Below are 20,428 nucleotides of genomic sequence, written 5' to 3'. Positions count from 1 at the left end.
CTCAGACTCTAATGCAATTGTATTTTGCTTCTAGATTTCTTCACTTTTTCAAAGATGCAATCAAGTTTGCAACAATATTAGTGATTGTTCCATGGATTCATATATTAAGATTCATATTCTTGGACTCCAGGTAGGAATGTGTATTTAATTACAGTATCATCATCATCATCATCTTCACTGGCATGACAGCCCTTTGTGGCCTTCCTCAGGTTTGCTCACCATTCTTCTCCATTCGATGCTACATTCCTCCAGTTCTTTACACCCAAAATTCTTATGTCCTGCCACACAAATTCTTCCCATTTCAATCTTGGTCTTCTCACTTTCCTATTTCCTTCTGGTTTAGTATTAAGTATTTTCTTAATCATTCTATTCTTGCTGGTATGTATTATGTGTCCAGCCCGTTCAAGCCTTTTCACCTTTATAAATCCAATAATGTGTGGTTCATTAAATAGTCGGTATAGCTCATGGTTATACCTCTTCCTTCATATTCCATTTTCTTCCACTGGTCGAAAGATATATCTCAGAATCCTCCTTTCAAATATACTTAACAGCCTTTCATCTGATCTTGACAGTGGCCAGGTCTCGGAGGCATAAGATAGCACTGATCTTATAAGTACTTTATACATCATAGTTTTGGTTTTCCTGGGTGTTAGTTGGGATTTCAGGTGTTTCCTAAGGCCATGGAGACATTTATTTGCCGCAAGTACACGCTTTCTTATTTCATCACTGATGTAATTTTTACAGTTAACTTCTGATCCAAGGTAAGTAAAACTACATACAACCTCAAATTTTTATGAACCAATTTCCATATATGCAGGTCCACTAGCACAGTCTTTCTTGGTTACCGGCCTGTACTTTGTTTTATTTTGGTTAATTTGTAGATTCATATTTTTTGCTGCTCTTTCCAATTTAAGAAAAGCTTCTTTCATATATTTTTGTGTTCTACCAATTAATATCAATATCATCTGCAAATGCCAAAATTTGAACTGGCTTGTAGAATATAGTTCCCCTTGTGTTGATGTCTGCATCTCTAACTACCTTCTCTAATGCTATATTGAACAAAAGGCAGGCTAGGGAATCCTCTTGTCGAACTCTATTTCTAGTTATTATAGGGCTGGACAACATATTCTGAATCTTAATTTGGCATTGGGTCTTTCTCATAGTGGCTCTGACTAAGGTGATTAACTTCCATGGAATGTGCATCTCTTCCATTGCCAGAAGAAAACTATCTCTATCTATAGAGTCATAGGCTGATCAGAAGTGAATGAAAAGATGATGTGTTTCAATTTGGAATTCATTACACTTTTCAAGGACCTGGTGAATAGTGAAAATCTGATTGTTAGTTGATCTTCCTTGATGAAACCCACATTGGTAATCCCCAATTATGCCTTCCACAAAGGGAGAGAGTCTGTTAAATAGAATGTTGGAAAATATTTTATATGCTATGCACAACAGAATAATTCCTCTATAATTAGAGCATACCATGACATCGCCTTTCTTATGGATAGGGCATACAATACTTAGGTTCCATTCCTCTGGGATTATTTCAGTTATCCATATCTTAAGTATTAGCTGATGTAAGTGTTTTGCATATTCTGGGCCTGCAAATTTCACTAATTCTGCCGTGATGAGATCCATTCCTGGAGCTTTATTATTTTTCAATTTTTTAATAGCTTGTTCTACTTCTTTTGTGGTCAGCGCTGGCTCTTCACCCTCAAAATTTCCTCGATTCTGCTCTATGGTCATACCTTCCGCTTGTTCGGAGGCATTACTATATAATTCCTCAAAATATTGCGCCCATCTTTCCAATATTGCTTCATCGCTACTCAATATCATGCCTTCTTTATCTCTACATAAGTTTGTTCTAGGTTCTTAGTACTTCAACCTGTTCTAAATGGCATAAATAAATGTCTTGCAATAGAAAATTCCCATGGCTGTATCACTTGAAGTTGCAATGGATTAAAGGAGCTTGTAAGCTAGCCAGGCAGGAGCTGTGAGTAACTTACAATGTATTACCCCACTCCTTATCAGTATTTTCTTCAGATATAATACAGTTTCACACACACACACACACACACAAGAGCACATGCATGCATGCACACACAAACAAACAAACACACAATTATTTTACTTCATAGTGGCCAAGACTAAAAATTCAGACAGTATTTAAGATTTTCCTGATATGACATGTAACATATACTTATGTCATGAAATAATATGAGTTCAGTTTGTCTGTTCAAATTTACTGTGATGTTCAGTGTTATATCTCAGAAGTGAGTGATGAGCTTAGGACGAGAGAGAAAAAAAGGCTTATACATGTGCACGTGGGCAGTTTCCATTATTCAAAATATCTGGTGGTAGTAATAACAAATAGAATCCAAGAATGTGGAACAGGTGTCATTTTCTATTAGGATTTCAATGTTAAGACAACATTCAGCAACCTTCATTTCTTACCCCCTCTACCTATATGGCTTCAGACTTGCGTTATGCTTATTTAATTCAAAATATAATCAAAATCTTCTACACAAATGCAAAAAGGAAAATATTTCATGATCAAGATATATTGCAAAATGTAAGCTGTAGCCCTCTCTTCTCCCCTTTTCACAATGGACTAAAATCGGTTAAGCAATTGAGAAAGGATGTAAAATATTTCGTTACTTCAGAAAGAAAGTAATAAACTTCTAGTTTCACTGGACACAAAAATCATCACATTTGTATTTAATAACTCACTTCTGGGTTAGTGACATTTTATATGAACTAATTTTTGACAGAGCAGCTTTAACTGCTTATTAACTGTGGCTTTTTATGGTAATCAATGGTCTTCAAGCTCTCTTTTCCTTGGTGAGCCAGATTTTCAGTACATTACAAATAAATTTATTATACATCTACAAAAGTAGTGGAATTCCAGTTTCTACTTAACATCTCTCTTGGTTATACTATCATAAGCAAAAATTGTTATGGCACATGTTTCAGACAGAAATCTTACTGACATTATGACTAATTTCTGAGTGTTTTAATATCCTGGACATCATCCATCATCTAGGTTTTTCAATAAAAAGTTCAGTGTGACAAAAGTTGGTTCTTCAAATGTGACTGGTCCATTAGATAGAACTAGTCTGAAGTCACTGGTATAGGAAAGAACAGTAGTTTTATTTTCATTAGACATATTGACCAGCCCTAAACACCACCTGAAGATGAAATAGTGAAACATTGCATAATATAAAGCTTAGATGATGGATAAAGCCAAAGGTATTAAAACTAACTAATTTTATGACTGTTACATACCTCGACATCAACATATAATTCTAAAACTGCATTGCTGAATAAATACCAATAAAACAAATCAAATTATTACTTTCTTCTGATTGCTGAAAATGAATTCAAGAGCAAACATTCATGAGGTAATGATGTATGTAGTAGCTAAAAGTAAGAGGAGCTCTTATGAAAGCCTACAGAAACTGATATACAAAACACATTTACATATCTGAAGAATTAATATTGAAATTTGAAGATACAGACTTCTGTCATATTTTGTACAGGAAAGTCCAGATCTCAAAGAATTTTCATCCAGATTGCATGGTATTTATTTCCTCTTTTCCATATTGTTCTATGCTTGAAAGCATTTAACTTTACTGATATAGTTGTAAAATTTTAATCAAGTGACACTGTTCATGGATAAATATTTTCTGCATAGAATATTGTTTAACAAAGCAGTAACAGATAAGGCAAAATAAATATTACCTTTAGCTGAACACTATAATTTATTTCCTTCTCCACAAGTGAATGGTGTATTTCTTTTAATTTCAGTAATTAAAGAAGAATAAAGAGCTGTCATTTTTATTCTATTTTATTCCTCACATTTCGGTTTCTCATTTCTGGACTCAATAGGATATACATTTGATTTGTTGAGCAGTATACTGCATCAGAAAAATGAAATGGCGCATATTATGCTTTGCAATTAAGCTGTCCTTTGGATGTATCAATAAACAACATAATATGTAGCCAATCCTCCTCATGACTAACAGTTGACATATTCACTGCAAAAAAAAAATTAGAAATTAATATTTTTGAGATAACAGAATTAGGTCCTAGCCTTCCTGTGAAGTACCTAACCTTCAAATAACCCTATTGGTCATGAGAATTATCCTTTGGTTGTCTTACTGGATACCAGGTACCAGAAAAACATATTGTTATTATCAAAATTAGATCCTGGATGTTGAGTTCTTCATAGGTCTTCATAATACATCTTGGTATGATGTACTAATGATGGCTTGTCCTCCATTATAGTAGAATGTTTGAGGATGAACAATAAATAAAGGAATCTGAATATGACTATGAAAGTGCTGCAATATTTTTATATATGTGATAAAGTGGTCGTCTATAGAGAGCTCAGTCACTGCTTTCTAACACCAAAATTATGCATCATTCAAAATTGAACATTCAAATTACAGATGTCAGTAACAATATATATACTGTCCTTACTGTTGCTGTCATTATTATTTATATATTCTTCTAAAAATCATTTCCCTGTACTTTCTTCAGTGAAAATTCTCAATATAGCTCAGCTATATCTTCCTGCCACCATTGCCTTAATAAATATTGTAGTTTCTGTTATGCTAACACAATTCATTCACTTCTTAAATGCTGCTGGCTTGTCTTCATTTCACCACACTTCACATTTACTTTTTGGATTCATCTTTGATCCACTTGGACAGGAGAATTCTTGGGAAAATTCTGGTAGATTTGACAGTGGACCAATAACACGGAATCTAGCTGGTGAATGGGGGTCTTTCTCAATTTGCAAATTTGTTGCCTCATCTGTACTAGAGGAACACCATACCTATAAAACAAATTATAACAACTATTCTATAAAATCTTCCTTTCTCAAACAGTCTAGCACATTCTCGATTATGTTTTGATTCCAAGACTCATGCTGTGATATAAACATGTTTTATGATAACTGAGTGACATCCTTTGGAGGAGTCAGAAAATATTTAATTGGCTGTGATATCAAGAGTTTTTCAGCACTTACAGAGTTACATTAGTCAAGAAATTCCCCACCCCTTAAGAAAGCCAAAGGTTCATTACCTATTTCATTATATTCTACTTCTCAATAACATCCAAAGCTAGGTGGATCCAGCCCAAATCTTAACCCCCTTTTTCTTAAGGGGATATTTTAATATAATGCTTCTAACTATTCCTAGGTTTCCTAAGCTGTCCCTTCCCTTTATGCTTTCCAACTAAAATTTTATGTGTATTTTTCATCTCCTACATGCACATTACATGCCCCAAATGTCACAAACTCCATTGTTTGATTATCATAATAATATTTTAAAACTCGATATTAAATGTAAATCATTTCCATTAGAACATTTGCCTGCACACAGTGCTCATACATGCTCACCTGCATGTACATGTGCAACGATTTAATAGTGAGTATATTGCATTATACTTTTCTTCAGTTGAAGGAACACTGATGTAATCTAAAGCTGTGTTTAAACCAGTATTGCTGACTTTATCATACAGATTCAGGATTCATACAGTGATAAGTGACAGGGATGGTAATGGTATTTGTTAGTGGAGCCAGGTTGGCTCTGTGGTATAAGGGCCATGTTACAGAGTGGTTGACCTGGAAATTGCTCAATTTCTGGCAGAGGCAGATATTTTTCTGTTCTCCATGACATCCGGACCAGCTGTGGTGTCTACCCAGCCTACAATCCAATTATTTCTTGGAAGTAAAGCAGCTACAATATGAAGCTGACATCTCATTTTTATCTACTGCCAATGTAAAACGAGTGCAGCTATTCTTTCACTTGCCCATATGTTTTCAAGGATGTTTTTAATTAAACATAGGGACAACTTTATCTCTCTACAGAGTGATGGTTAATAATGCAAGGATTATCCCCGTATATAAACTTGCTTAGACAACAGACATAAAACTAGAGCTTGAAGAAACCAGATGTGACCAATGCTGTAAGTACTTAACCAATTCAGAAAATGTAGGTACATAAAAATTAATGAAATTTCTTATAACATATATTAAATTTAATTCTATTTGCCCATAGTCATAATAAGGACATTAACATGGTACAGTATTTCATTAAAATTATTTAGGTATTTTACTTACCTGTGCAAAACTAAGAAAGAACAGTTGTCTGTGAGTAAGATTCAGACCTGGAAGTGGCAATTCCTCATGATGTGCAGATGCCCACTTTAAATATGCATGATATGCTGCCTTCAAACCTCCATTGTCAGCTATATTTTCTCCTGAAATCAGTGAAGTTTCTCACAATTATTGTTGAACCCTTACATTATTATTAATGTTATTGGACATTAAGTTCAATTTGATCAATGAAATAAATGGTTTAACACCAATCTGTTAGCATTAAATTTTGATAAAACTCAATACCTACAATTTAAAACGATGAATAGTTTAACTATTCCAATAAACATCAGTTATAACAATAAATGTATCGGTAATAACACAGAGACAAAATTCTTAGGTATTACTATTGATGATTCCCTGTCTTGGGAAAATCATATTCATGGTCTCGAGGTAAAATTATGTAAAGCCTCCTACACAATTATGACACTTAGACCCTTTGTATCACTGGAATCCTTGAGGATGATTTACTTTGCTTACTTTCACAGCATTATGACGTATGGGTTAATTTTCTGGGGGACCTCTTCTTATAGTGGCAGTATATTTCGACTGCAAAAAAAGGGTAATAAAAATTATCACTAATTCCAGAAAAAAGACTCATGTAGAGAACTGTTTAAGTATTTGGACATATTACCATTATATTCCCAATTCATATTTTCATTATTAACTTTTGTATCAGATAATAGAGAGTTATTTAAAACTAACACAGATTTGCATATTATAAATACCAGAAGCAAAAATAATTTTATTTTCCCACAACGAAGATTGTCTATCTATCAAAAAGGTGTTTATAATATGGGCGTTAAGATTTTTAATCAGCTTCCATCCTATTTGAAAGGCATCATAGATAAAAAGAAACTGTTTAATTGTCATTAAAAAGGTACTTACTAGAAAATTCCTTTTACTCATTGCAGGAGATTTTTAAAAATAAATAAAATGGGATATTCTATTCCCTTTGGTATTTGATATATATATACTTATCACAGTCATTGTGAGTAATTCTATTTTGCCTCTTCTTACTTTTATTTTAAATTTTAGGTTTTTATTAAACTAATTAGAAAGGACCGGTAATCAACGTTACTAAATGTAAAATGTTTTATAGGGCTCTTACTGGCTCATACTTAATATACTTCTATGCTAATCGTATACATTAGTATTTAGTGACCGATTTATTTTCCAGTTCACAATGTATTATGTTGAGTTGTTTTGATTTGTAATTGTATGACTGACGCTTTAATATTCAAAGCATGTGTAGTATATTCTTTGAGTATTTGTTGTATTGTATATCTGTGACTGGTTCTATATCAGACTGGCGACATTTGTAGCCTGTTCTTGATTGATGGAATATTACAATAAACTGAAACTGAATATGCAGAAAAGCTGCTTTTATGTAACATTACTACATTTTTACATTTTAGGGATATTTAACAATAATGTTGGTAAGCAATTTACTATTGAGAGATAATGACAAAAAATGATCAATAAAACGACACCTATGATTGACTAAAGATGATTAAAATACTGAATTTTGGTATAATCATTTCTAAGAAACTGTACATGTCACAAGTAATATCAGCACAAATTATTTAATTTAATTTTTATAGTTTAGTGTATAAAGTGTTTACAATATGTTAACAAGTTCATGAATGCATTCTTCATAAAAAATAAAATATTAATGGGTTTTGTACATCACACTATCTTTTGAAATAAGCAAATTTCTGCATCATCACTGTTCTACACACTTCACCTTACATTTAAGCATAAAAACACCGTTACAATAATGTACGATATACAAGTGGCCTAGGTCATAAGTTTTCAAGTATTCTGGATTCATGAACTGGTAATATGAGAACAGAATTTCTGAAAATTTATGATCAGAGGGATTTGCTGTTATTTGGTGTGCACATAAACATAAAACAGGTAATAGTAAAATAAAACAATAAGCCACATGTAACCAACTTAAGAAAACGTTACAATGTACAAGTTCACATGATACTCAGCACATTTTCAGTAAAATGTTGTATTCCTAATTTTGATCATACCTAGGGTTTGCCTGCCATTTAAGTGTTTGTTGTTAATTTCATAGTCTGAGTACTGATCCACCACACACTCAGTACGCTCTTTAAATTTTGCTATGGTTTCGTTGTTCCACCATTGATGCAGGTTTCCATTTTGGTCATATTCCCTTCCTGAAAAAGAGGAATTCCAAATCTTATACAATATTGCTCTACAATCTGAACAATAAAAAAGGACAATATTTCAAGAAACTTGAGTAAAACTAATGCTGCATTTCTCAGCAGTCACTAGGTGGAATAACTTAACTATGTGTTTTCTGAATTCCTAATTTCCAAGTGTATTAACTTCCATTCATCCCTCTTACTTTCAGTCTAACTTCCACTAGCAGATTGATAACTGGCTCTTGCCAAAAGATTAGTGAGCATACACCTTCTACAGAAAAAAAAAAGTTTTATAACTTCCAAAAGTTCCACTCCCAGCACAAAGATGCAACATAAATGGGGACTGGCATAAAATTGTCTTTAGTACATAAATTAATACAGGTTAAAATGAGATTTGTTGAGATGACATAATGTCCAGAGTGTTCTAGGTGTGTCGGTCAAGTATCATTACCATAGCTCTAAGCAACCAGGAATTAAAACTGCAAATATTCCCACATCATCACAAAAGATTTAACCGTTTCCATAATCTTTATAATGTTATCTGGAATCCAATGTCCTTAACTGGAGATATTATATTTCATGGTGTGACTCAATGCTGGAGCAAGAGAGTTTTCCTAAGAGCCAAACAATTTCAATAACTTACACATGCATGGGTAAAGTTTCAGCTTGTTCCCACAGTATCACTGTTGATGTATGACACAAACTCCGTCCTAAGTGCAAAAATTTATTGTAGTTCTTTCGTCTTTTCTTCAACACTACATGTTTCGGCCATAAAGGCCATCATCAGGTGTATACTCTCACGTAGCTGCTACACTGCACGTAGTTTAAAATTTAAAAAACACCAGCCTTCCCAATTGTTCACTTCTCCATTGCTAACAGGGCCCCCCCCCCAAATCTTTGTCAACCTACAAACATCAATTTGTTTTTTGAGATCTGGCACTTTTAAAATCTTCAATTCAAATTTAAAAATTTTCCTTTACAGTTTTTTAAAATTTTAAAATTTAAAATTCTCAGGGGTACCCGCTCTATGTCTACAGTGCTGCAGCAGATACTTCTTGTTTTCAACACTGTTCAGGTGTTATTCTGTGTAGGTTCCCTGTGTGCGTGCTGCTGCTTATCTTTAATACTTGTAACAGGATGCTTAAATATAATATTATCACTGCTGATGCTGGTTCTATTGCCATTCGAGGATACTTGTTCTGTGAAGGTGGATAACATAACTGTAAGATTCTGTCACTCAAGCCTGAGAGATTAATATTGACAGGATTTCTATAAGTGTCTACATAATTGTAATTATTATGCTGATTTACCTTGGTCATCAAAGGCGTGGGTGAGCTCATGACCCATCACAACACCCATACCACCAAAATTGAGGGACAGGGGGTGCTCAATGTCATAGAATGGAGCCTGTAGGATTCCAGCGGGGAATACAATCTGGTTCTTTGTTGGTGTGTAGTAGGCATTCACTGTTGGGGGAGTCATGCCCCACCTAAACCATATGATATTCTTTGCACTAACTTTATTAAAAGTAAATTCAATATAAACTCTAAGTTCAAACATAATCAGACAAAGTTCATAAAAATGTGCAGAATTTGTTTTGTGTGTTCACATGGTTTCATCAGAAATGGTGTATAGATATATTACTGACAAGGAACTTGGTTTTCTACATTATGACCTCTTAGAAAATATGCAACGGAATTTTTGATGCAACATGTTGTGAGAAGAATATGTATGCTATTTGTACAAAGTCAGTAAGATTTAATTATCTAAGGCACAAGAAATAAAATTGTACCTAGTCTTGTTCACTGGCTGGTCAAGTTTTTCCACATTACGACGTAAGTTATATTGGTTCACACGTAGGTTGTTTTCGAAGTATTCATACTGCCTGATATCTAAATCCTTGTACTTGTCATCCAGTTGGTCAGGGTTAAGAATGTAATTCGGAAAACCTGTAAATGAAATTTTTAAGTTCTTGTGATATTCAGGTTTGCGTAAGACATTTCAAAAATCAATTTCTTTAAAAACAAGGACATCATTTTAAGGACATATTTTGTTCCCCATCATATAACTTCATATAAGAATCCAATAATAAAAATTATATTATACTTCTGCATACAATATTTCCAGTGACTGTTCATGTGTACAAGCAAGGCCTTCTTTCTTATTCTAATGTTTAAAGTCAAATTTGCCAGAAATCCCTTATGGTCAGAATTCCACAAAAGATCTGTAAATTATTGTGTATAATATGTGTAATACATGGAAGGTAGAACCAAGTTTCCATACTTTCAGGATTTCTTCTTGTAATTGACCATCTACACTTAAGACGATATATAATTTTAAATTCACTAGCAGATGCCACTGGCACTGAAGATAGCTGACACATTTTAATGCATCTCCTAGGGAATTTTAAAGCATTTGTTGTGATAAGTGTAAATTGTTAATTATAAGACTTACCTTATTAATACAAGCTATGGATATGAATGCCATCGAATCCACAGAATTTTGTAACACTGTATGACATAACAGTTTCATAGATCTTCATATCTGTACATATACAAATAGGTATGGAGGCATGATCAGATATATGTTCTGACATTTGTACTCAGTGAGTTCTGTTATTTTCAGAATGGAGGATGCCAGAGTCTCGCAATCTGCAAGCCCTGTGCGTTCCATATGACTGGGCATTCTCATAAATTTACAACATGATTAGGGAAGCCTATTTGATTGCAGTCCAAATACCAAGCCTTATACTGAAGTCATTCTCATCACCCATGAAATTAACGCATGAGGAAGGTGGTGTTGTATCATTTTTTATTTCTTTTTTTAGGGGGGGCGTTAACCAGGGCACCATTCATGACAAGTTCATTTTGGTAAACTTTGTAAATAACAGTGCTTGTAAGGACATGTACAAAGACATGCTTTCCCACCTGAAAGAAGCTATCCCCTGAAACTAGCTACTCCACAATGACAATGCACCACCATATTGACCTTTTTTGTCACAGGCATATCTCACCAAAATTTGTACCGCTGTGCTTCCACTCTCTCCCTGCTCTCCAAATTTAATCCCTGCTAATGACTACATGTTTCAAGGAATGAAAGCCCTCTTGAAGGAAAAGAGTCCATCCAGCAAATGGGGTACGAGTGTCTATGATGGTGGTGCTAAGGAAGTTACAGAAAAAGTTTTGCAGGAGTGCTTTCAGTGGGGGTACATCCACTGGCAGAAATATATAGCAATAAAAGAAAACTGCTTCACAGATGGTGTGAAGTAAAATCTGCAGTAAGACAGGCATGCTCAAATGAGCAAAAGCTCACAAGCATTTAATTCTGTTATATAATATCAGAACATATATTGTCATTTTATTGAAAATGATGTCCTGTACTTTTAAGACCATACAGAAACTCACCTATCATATCTGTGATGGCATCTGCTTTACTCTCAGCTGCATCTCGAGTTTCGTTATCCATCCATGTAAGGTTTTTAAGGTTAGCTTTGAATGCATCCCTTACTTCATTGATCATTGCCTCAGCCTGAGCATAATCCAACATAGTCATCAATTGTAAAATCCATATTATTGTAACAAAATAAATGAACACAGCAATACATGAAACATCACATCTGTTTACATTCTTCCAAAATGGATGTAGTAAGAGGCCACAAATATTCTGTTAACATGACATACTCTCACAATTCACAATAATTAATCTTATTCCTATACACAACAGAACAGCTTTAAAACACCATTATAGTACTTTTATATTATGCTTGTTGTGCAATTTAAATGCTTCACTGCCAAGCCTTTGAAGCACAGCTCACATCAATGAACAACATTCTTATTATGTCACTTGCAAGATGTAAAAGCTCTATATTTGTAAAGGGTCAGTCATTGTAACTTCATGCTTTGTTAGCCATTCCATCAATTTTGCTTTTGTAGCAGTTGAGTCTGTGCCTGGTCATGTTGGACTCGATCACTGATGGAGCTGAGCCCTTCTTGAGAAGCTGCCAATTGTGCAGCTACTCAAGAGCTTCCCAGAATTTAATGGAAATCGAAGGTTCATAACCATGTTCACAAGAGCCTTCCACTGGTCCATATCTTGAGCCAAATCAATCCAATCTATGCCATCCCATCCTATCTCTCTACTGTGGGGACAACAATCCCACACTACAATCCACTTTAATATTGTTCACCCACCTACATATTGGTCTTCCTTGTGGTCTCCTTCCTTCTGGCTTTCCCACCAACATCCTACATGCATTCCTTTTTTCCCCCATTTGTGTTACATTCCCTGTCCACCACATCCTCTTTGACTTGAGCATTCTAATTATACTTGGAGAAGAGTACAAGTTATGAAGCTCCTCATTATGCAGTTTTCTCCAACCTCCTGTCTTGTCATCTCTGTTTGGTCCAAATATTCTCCTAAACACCCTGTTCTCAAACACCCTCAATCTATATTCCTCCCTTAATATCAGAGACCATGTTTCACACCCATACAGAACCACAGGAAAAATTATAGTTTTGTATATTCCATTTTCTATGTTTTTGGATAGCAAACTTGAAGACAAAAGGTTCTGGATTGAATGGTAGCAAGCATAACTGGAGTTCAATCTCCTCTTAATTTCCTCCTCAATCAGGTTTTGATTTGTTATAGTCATTCCAAAATATGTGAACTGTGTCACATTTTTTAAATACGTTAGCTTCCTTTATGTCATGATTTTGCCCTACATTTTGATTACAAGACAGCAACATATACTTTTGTACAATACTTCCCTCCTAACTGAATCATACTTGAAGTCTATGAATAGCTAATGTACTGTCTCATCGTACTCCCATTTTTTTCTCCAATATCTGACGAATGCAAAAGATCTGATCTGTAGTTGATCTGTTACGTCGAAACCCACACTGATGATCCCCAATAATTTCATCTATATATGGACTTAACCTTGAAAGAAGAATATTTGACAAAATTTTATATGAAGTTGATAACAGTGATATCCCCGATAATTACTACAGTCAGTTTTGTCACCCTTCTTGTGAACTGGTACAATAATAGACTCCTTCCACTGATCAGGCAAATTTTTCCTTATGCCAAATAGAAGTAATTAGCTTGTGGATCTTAGAACGTAATATTTCGCCTCCTGCATGAATTAAGTTCTGCCGGAATTTAATCGCTACTTGGCGATTTATACCTTTTCAATTTTGCTATAGCACTTTCAATCTTAAAAGGGCTAGGATCAGGTACTAACGGTTCAGCTGTATGGGTTTCTGTCGGCCTAACAGCACTGACCCTATGTACATTCAATAATTGAGAGAAGTAGTTCCTCCACCTATTCAAAATGTTCTGGGGATCTGCAAGCAGATCACCATTCTCATGCTTCACTAAGTTACTGCTAGGTTTGTAACCCCTCTTAAAGTCATTTATTCCTCTATACAGGTTTCTAATGTTCTTGTTCTTACTATTAATTGCAAGCTCATCAGTTTTGTCTTCCAGATATTCCTGAAATTCCTGTTGGTTTCACATCTTATATTGTTCAGATTATCCCCATTTATTTTCACTTGGATCATGTAACCATTGCAATCTAGCTTGCTTTCTTTGGTCTAATATTTTTGAGCATCCTTCATTGAACCATGGCTTATGCTTCTTCAGTTCATAATTACCTAGACTCTCCCTGGCAAAAATTTTTATATTCACTCTAATAGTTTCCCAAGCTTTGTTAACATCCACCTCAGTATCCAAGTTTTCCAAAGCCATGAACCTATTTGAGATTTCAACACGATACTACTCTTTACCTTCTACCTCATTTAATTTCCTGAACCTCTCCATATGAACTCTGTGCATTGTTTGTTTGCCCACTGTCAGTCTTTCCCTAATCTTTGTCACCACCAGGTAGTGGTCAGCATCACAATCTGCTGTCCTGAATGATCGAACATCGGGTATACTTGAATGCCGTCTCCTATCTATCAAAATATGGTCGCTTTGATGGTGTATCTTCCCATCAGGAGATGTCCAAGTAAATTTATGGATGTTATGATGTGGTAATATTGTACTTTTAATGGTAGATTTTTTGATGTGGCAAAGTTTACTACTCTAACTCCATTATCATTTCTAATTTCATACAAACTCTCATTCCCAATTATTGGTTTGAAAATGTCTTCCCTCCCTATTTTGGCACTGAAATCTCCTAACAAAATAAGAGGTACTTTGGGAACCTATCAAATACATGTTCCAGTTCTTCATAGAACCTGTCCTTTATGCCATCTATTTTATCTTCTGTTTGGGCATGAGCATTCATCAAGGTGGGTGCCTTCCCACCACAGCATGCTGCGTCCTCAGATTGCGGATGGAGGAGACGCCCTCCAGGTTTGGAGGGAAGCTGCGAATATATTGAATAAGCGGTCTCGGACAGCCGACAAGGGGTGGTCTTCCAGCTTGGGGGTTGGACGTGGGGCTAACAACTCCTCACCGTAAAAAAATGTTACGAAAATGAACACAAAGCCTCAGACCTGGACGGATTCCTTGGATAAACGACCAAAGCTAAAGAAAATGGACATGAGATTCAGTACGTGGAACATCAGAAGTTTGTATAGGGCAGATTTGCTCAGGGCAGTGGNAGCCGCCGAGTTATAACGTGGCCATCGCCGAAGATAGTTCCGAGCAAGCCTACGAGAGTGTGTTATCCACAGTTCTCCAGTCAGCGGACTACAGTTGGAGTATAGCAGCCGTCGCGGAAAGAAGAACCGGACGTGTGAGTGATTGTGTAATTGGGAGCGTGTGATACAGTGATACCCAGCTCCCCTACTGTAAACGTGTAGACTACTGAAGACAGAGTGAACTGATTTGCGCATAGGGTTATAAGTGTGAAACCCCGCAACAGTGTTAACAGATTAATGCGATTAGGGTTATAAAGTGTGAAACCCCGCAACTGTGTGATAATTAATTGTAGCCGTTATTTGTAGATTGTTAAATAAACCCAATTAACCATCTCTACGGCGTCTTCGGTAACGTAAACACGTTACAATACATTAGATTTAGTGGGAGTACAGGAGGTCAGATGGGACAGAGGTGGCATCGCACCAGGAGGAGATTATACATTTTTCTATGGAAAGGGGAATGAAAATCATGAATTAGGTACAGGTTTTTTCGTACATAAGAGAATCGTATCAGCAGTTAAGAGGGTAGAGTTCATTAGTGATAGGATATCATATATATAATACACACACAAAAATCAGCTCAAAGGTAGAAAAGTGAACAAAAGTGAAGAGATATACACATAAAGGATACAAGTCTGAAGTAACAGGCACACATGGATATATTTTCTTTACATTATTTTGTATTTATTTGGACAAAAGTGAAAATATGTACTCCAAATTTTTCAAGTTTTAAATGACTTTGGCAAATGGAGTGTTGCTGTCTGTTGATGTCTGCCCATAGGGGAAGGAAAGGATTTCTGCCACCATGCAATTAGTGTCTTAATGTGTTTATGGTTCTCTAATTGTGACTGTGTGTGTGTGTGTGTGTCAGGCAAGATCATGTTGTCATGCTTTCTTCATGAAATTTCAAATTGAACACTTACCAGATGTGTATAATTAGGGGATTCATCCTATTTAATGAAAGATATAACACATTAACGCCATACAAGGAATTTACTTCTTGTATTGTGAATGATTACAGCACGAGATTTTAACATGACGATGATGACTGCAGCAGCAGCAAGAACAAGAACAAGAACAAGAACAAGAACAACAACAACATCAACATCAACATCATCATCATCATCATCATCATCATAAGAGATCTGAAGTTCTCAAGAGTCCTTAGAATGGTGACTACAAAGACAAATATCTTTCAGGACATTATGACTAACAGCCTGATGGAAGTTAATGTTTCAAAGGAATGTAATAGCTCAAGCTTCAGAGTTGATAAGCTTGCTGCTTGCTGGCTTGGATTACACTCTTCAAGTTTGAAAACGGAGACAGTACATTTATCTGGAAAAACATCTGCCAGATTGCACAGCATAATATACCAGAAGATAAAAGAGTTTATATGATGTTAATAAGATGATCAACTAAACTCTTTCTCCTCTGATTTGTTTCACTACACACCTATTTCTACTACCATGAAAAATATCAATCATTTTATTCATTCCTTGTAATTCAATCGTTCTTTCATACTCCATGTATTGAAAGTAATATAGAGACTAAATAAAATTACATTCCTACCTACCATTGGTTTGGAATTCCCATGAAATACTTCTCGGACAAACATAGCTCCGATAGCAAATCCAAGTACATTATTGGTGTCCGTAACACAGTACCTCCATGGCTCTTCACCACCTTCAGAGCCAACCAGAGCTTTGCGTAGGCCTTTGTAAGCATCCCGGAAGGCTTTTGAGAGGCATGCAGTTAAGCTGCGCACAGTCTGCCATACCAAATAGTTATTCAGAATGCTGTAAAAATAAAAATGTTATATCAAACCAAAAACAAATGACTGTATAAAATAAACAGCAATCACAGAAATATCAATTACCATATAAGCTTGATACAAGGAAACCCCTAATTTCTCTAATGAGGAAATCAATAACTGTTTTGGCAAAATTGAATATGTCATTTTGTTCCAAGGGCAGTAAACAAAAGGAAGTAACTTCATGTTTATTCTTAGGGACCCTAAAATGAAGTGACCCCTTTTTTATGAGAAATGGTGTTTCTCTCCTTAACTTCAGGCTAATATGATATTTATTATATACAAAATGAATAAAGTTCGTTGACAGCTCTTAATTAGATACACTTTCAATTTGTAAATGCAAAAATGTGAGTTATGATCACATATAAATTATGAATGCTGAAAAGTTTCTTGGACACCACCACCACAAAACTTAATAATTAATGCCAAAAGAAAATTCATTACTGGCATAAACATTGTTGAATTTGTACAGATTTAAAATAATTTGTCAATTTTGAGATACATCAATACATCTTTACATGACTAATGCCATGCCTCTTCATCCAACTAGTTTTCTTACGCTAACTCAAATGGCAATTACACTCATATAAATGTCTCATTTTTTCTGTGTTTTTATCTGGAAGAGTTTGTATATGTACTGGTACAAAAATTCATAAAAAAACGTAAGCATGGATTGCAGATACAAAAATTATGCACCTTATGTATACATATTATTTATGACCTTTTATTTTTTAGAAATGGTCAGATTATTTTCTAGGCTACATTAATACATCCTTGAGAAATTACGGAATATAATCTTAGAAGTATTGTAATAAAATAAGGGCAAATTCATAGGTCACACAAGTTTATGAAAATTATATACAAGTTTATATATTTCATGAGATTATCACAAATATGCATTTTCCACAATNAACTTGTAAAGGATTTTTGACATGTAAATAAATGAAATGAAAAATGAAAAATGAAATATAAATAGAATTTGAACATGTGACTAATACACTTAAGAGTATCAAAATAAAAATAGTAAAATATAAAATTTTCCAGTTCAAAGATGAAGACTCCAACTTAAAAAGACTGAGAATCTGACAATGTGCTGCTTGATCAAGCCTATTGTACACCTTGGGAGGTGATGACAGATGAACATGGAGCAATGGCAGAATGATGATTAAACAGGAGAAACTGAAGAACATCTTCAAAATGTCTACACTTGTATAACTTCACAAAACAAAAATCTCACATGAAGTCACTGGGGAATGAATCCAGACCTCTGAAGTGAGAAACCAGCATTTGACTTAGTAGTCATATTGTATGAAAATGTATTTAGTTCTTTTTGTCTGATTTCAAAGATAGTTTAGGAAAAAATTATTGAAATGATTATTATTCAATTAAAAACTGTTATCTTCTTTAATTAAAAAAGAAAACAAAGATTAAAATATATATATAAAATAACAATTCTGCAATTGCCAAGAAAATATTTGGATCTAAGTGTGATGAAGTATGAGGGCAACTATAAAAAGTTATCCCCTGTGCTTAACTAGTTAAGCACTGTGCCATGAAGGCGTATGGGAGAGTGGATGTATAGATCCACATTTGCTTGACCTCAGCACTAGTCGGAGGTGAGTAGTCAGCTTCATGCCCCGGTCACTTTATCACCAGAGAACGAGCCCCCTCCCCGTCCCATTGGATTGGAGGTTGGGTGGACCCCAGATGCCTGAATGACGTGGAGAAAAGAAAATTCTTGACCCTACTGGGACTTGAACTCTGGTCCCTCGGTAGTCTGGCTCATAGCCATTGGCCATACTGACTGTACAAATCCCTGCTCCATAACAAGGAGCTTCCTTAATTATACAAGCAATTTATCATTGTCAGGATTTTGAAATTAGGCACCTTATAATGTGCCGGACTAATGGCTTTGATGTTAAGACAACAAATGTGTACAGAATTCTGGCCAGCATAGAAGACTGAATATAGCATATAGCATTAAGATGGAACCTTAGGGAGAGAGGTGTGTAGGTTGGTGGTGGTTGAAACTGATTGCAATTGATTAATTAAAGAATGTGTACAATATTAATTCACCTTTCTTAAATGAAAAATATTAGAATTATGTTGTATTAAGTAGCATTATAAAGAACAGAAAAAGAACTTTGTACCATTTACTTTTATATTAATGTGGTATGGTAATTCTGTTAGATGTACAGAAGGAGATATAACTAAGTAGTTACAAGGCATAGAAAGATATTTTATGTGGTATACATTACACTGATTTCTTGTGTCAATGATTGTACTCACATTTTCCCTTCTGTTGTGTGGGTATAATTTGTAACAATTGCTGACAGTTTTGAAAGATACTCAGGAGCATATACTACAACCATCTCTTTTCCTGTCACTTTCCTCTTTGTTGGACTCATTGCATCTTGGAAGTATTTCTGCCATGACATCTGCATTACCAAAAGGAGACACAGAAATCAGTTTAACTCGTTAAATTACTTGTACAGCATGCTGAAAAATAAATTTTATCAGAGTACAATATCAACTAACAGAGAAGTGATACCTAAAGAAACAGAAATATATGGTATAAAACACAAAATTTGCTGCATGGATATGCTGCCATCTTGATAATTTTCTGGAAGACCCAAAACCATTCAAACATGCCTTTACATAAACAGTTGCTTACAACAAAAAAATGTATCCTCCATTTCTTTCCCCTTTGTGCTTTTATGAACAGTAATATGTGGTATGATGAAACAACATAAAAAACACCATAGACAGTCATACAATTTTCAATCAAACATTTCTATGAATTGCCTGCATTGTTGTTACTTTACTTGAAACATTAAGGAAATCTTATAAGAAAATGGTTAATTGAAGTCCATAACATCGATTTCAGGTCTGATCTGAAATGTATATAAAATAATATCAATTTTGTTTTAACGTTTATGCTTCTAAGGTGTGACAAATAATTCCACCATTTCTTTCATCTTACAGAATTTCTGCATTTTCTCATAGTAGAGACTCATCAGCTTGTCAATGTCAATGTCACTCTCTCATTTCAATATTCATCTGCATAATAAACTCAAATTCTGGCCAGAAGGTTTTCTTCTCATGTTCAATACTTGATTAAGGAAGAAATATATTGCATGCCCATGTGAGAACACCAGTCAAGATTCAGAACTAACATGCATAACCTTTTGAAATAAGTTGATCTTTAGTTATCTTTTACACTCCCTCCCGCCTGAACTACTACCAACACAATTAATCTAACATTGTGGTAGCCATATTGTGACATGTTGCGCAAAGCCGAGCCCCTCCCCACACCAGCAGTGACGCGGCGGGTGAGTCAGCGCTCCCCTCCCACCCCTCAGCGGTAACGTAACGCTCGCATAATAGGCGAGTAATCACCCCGCATCCTGGCAGCCATGCGCGGTGACGTCACGAGCGGAGCCGAAGATAGCCGAGCCCCGTAACCGGGTAACTATGCAAGGCGAATCAACAGCGGTGACGTAGCCGGACAGCGTGGCTAGCAACAAGGGTGCCTATTACGTGGCCGTATTGTCCGATCGAGGCTACATAGGGAGAAGCGAAGGCTATTCACAGTCAGTTGTACTGTGACAGCCACCGAGTTGTACTGTAA

The 20,428-nt window shown here is 35.2% G+C and overlaps 1 protein-coding gene across 3 annotated transcripts in view; it reads right to left on the bottom strand.

Moving 5' to 3' along the window:
* Positions 1-2,260: 2,260 nt before the first annotated feature.
* LOC111861707 (endothelin-converting enzyme homolog) overlaps positions 2,261-20,428 on the bottom strand; it is a 131,466-nt gene continuing 113,298 nt past the window's right edge. For all 3 annotated transcript variants that reach the window (XM_023846492.2, XM_023846494.2, XM_023846493.2), the window contains exons 8-15: positions 19,087-19,235; positions 16,561-16,783; positions 11,745-11,868; positions 10,133-10,289; positions 9,651-9,829; positions 8,206-8,352; positions 6,128-6,267; positions 2,261-4,840 (exon numbers count right to left, since the gene is read on the bottom strand). In XM_023846492.2, the coding sequence (XP_023702260.1) occupies positions 4,664-4,840; positions 6,128-6,267; positions 8,206-8,352; positions 9,651-9,829; positions 10,133-10,289; positions 11,745-11,868; positions 16,561-16,783; positions 19,087-19,235 (1,296 nt within the window). In that variant the 3' untranslated portion in view covers positions 2,261-4,663. The remainder of the gene's footprint in view (positions 4,841-6,127; positions 6,268-8,205; positions 8,353-9,650; positions 9,830-10,132; positions 10,290-11,744; positions 11,869-16,560; positions 16,784-19,086; positions 19,236-20,428) is intronic.

The sequence above is a fragment of the Cryptotermes secundus genome, unplaced genomic scaffold (assembly GCF_002891405.2).
Source record: "Cryptotermes secundus unplaced genomic scaffold, Csec_1.0 scaffold235, whole genome shotgun sequence".
NCBI classification, from domain to species: Eukaryota; Metazoa; Arthropoda; class Insecta; order Blattodea; family Kalotermitidae; genus Cryptotermes; species Cryptotermes secundus.
This window is presented reverse-complemented; position numbering and strand designations above follow the sequence as displayed.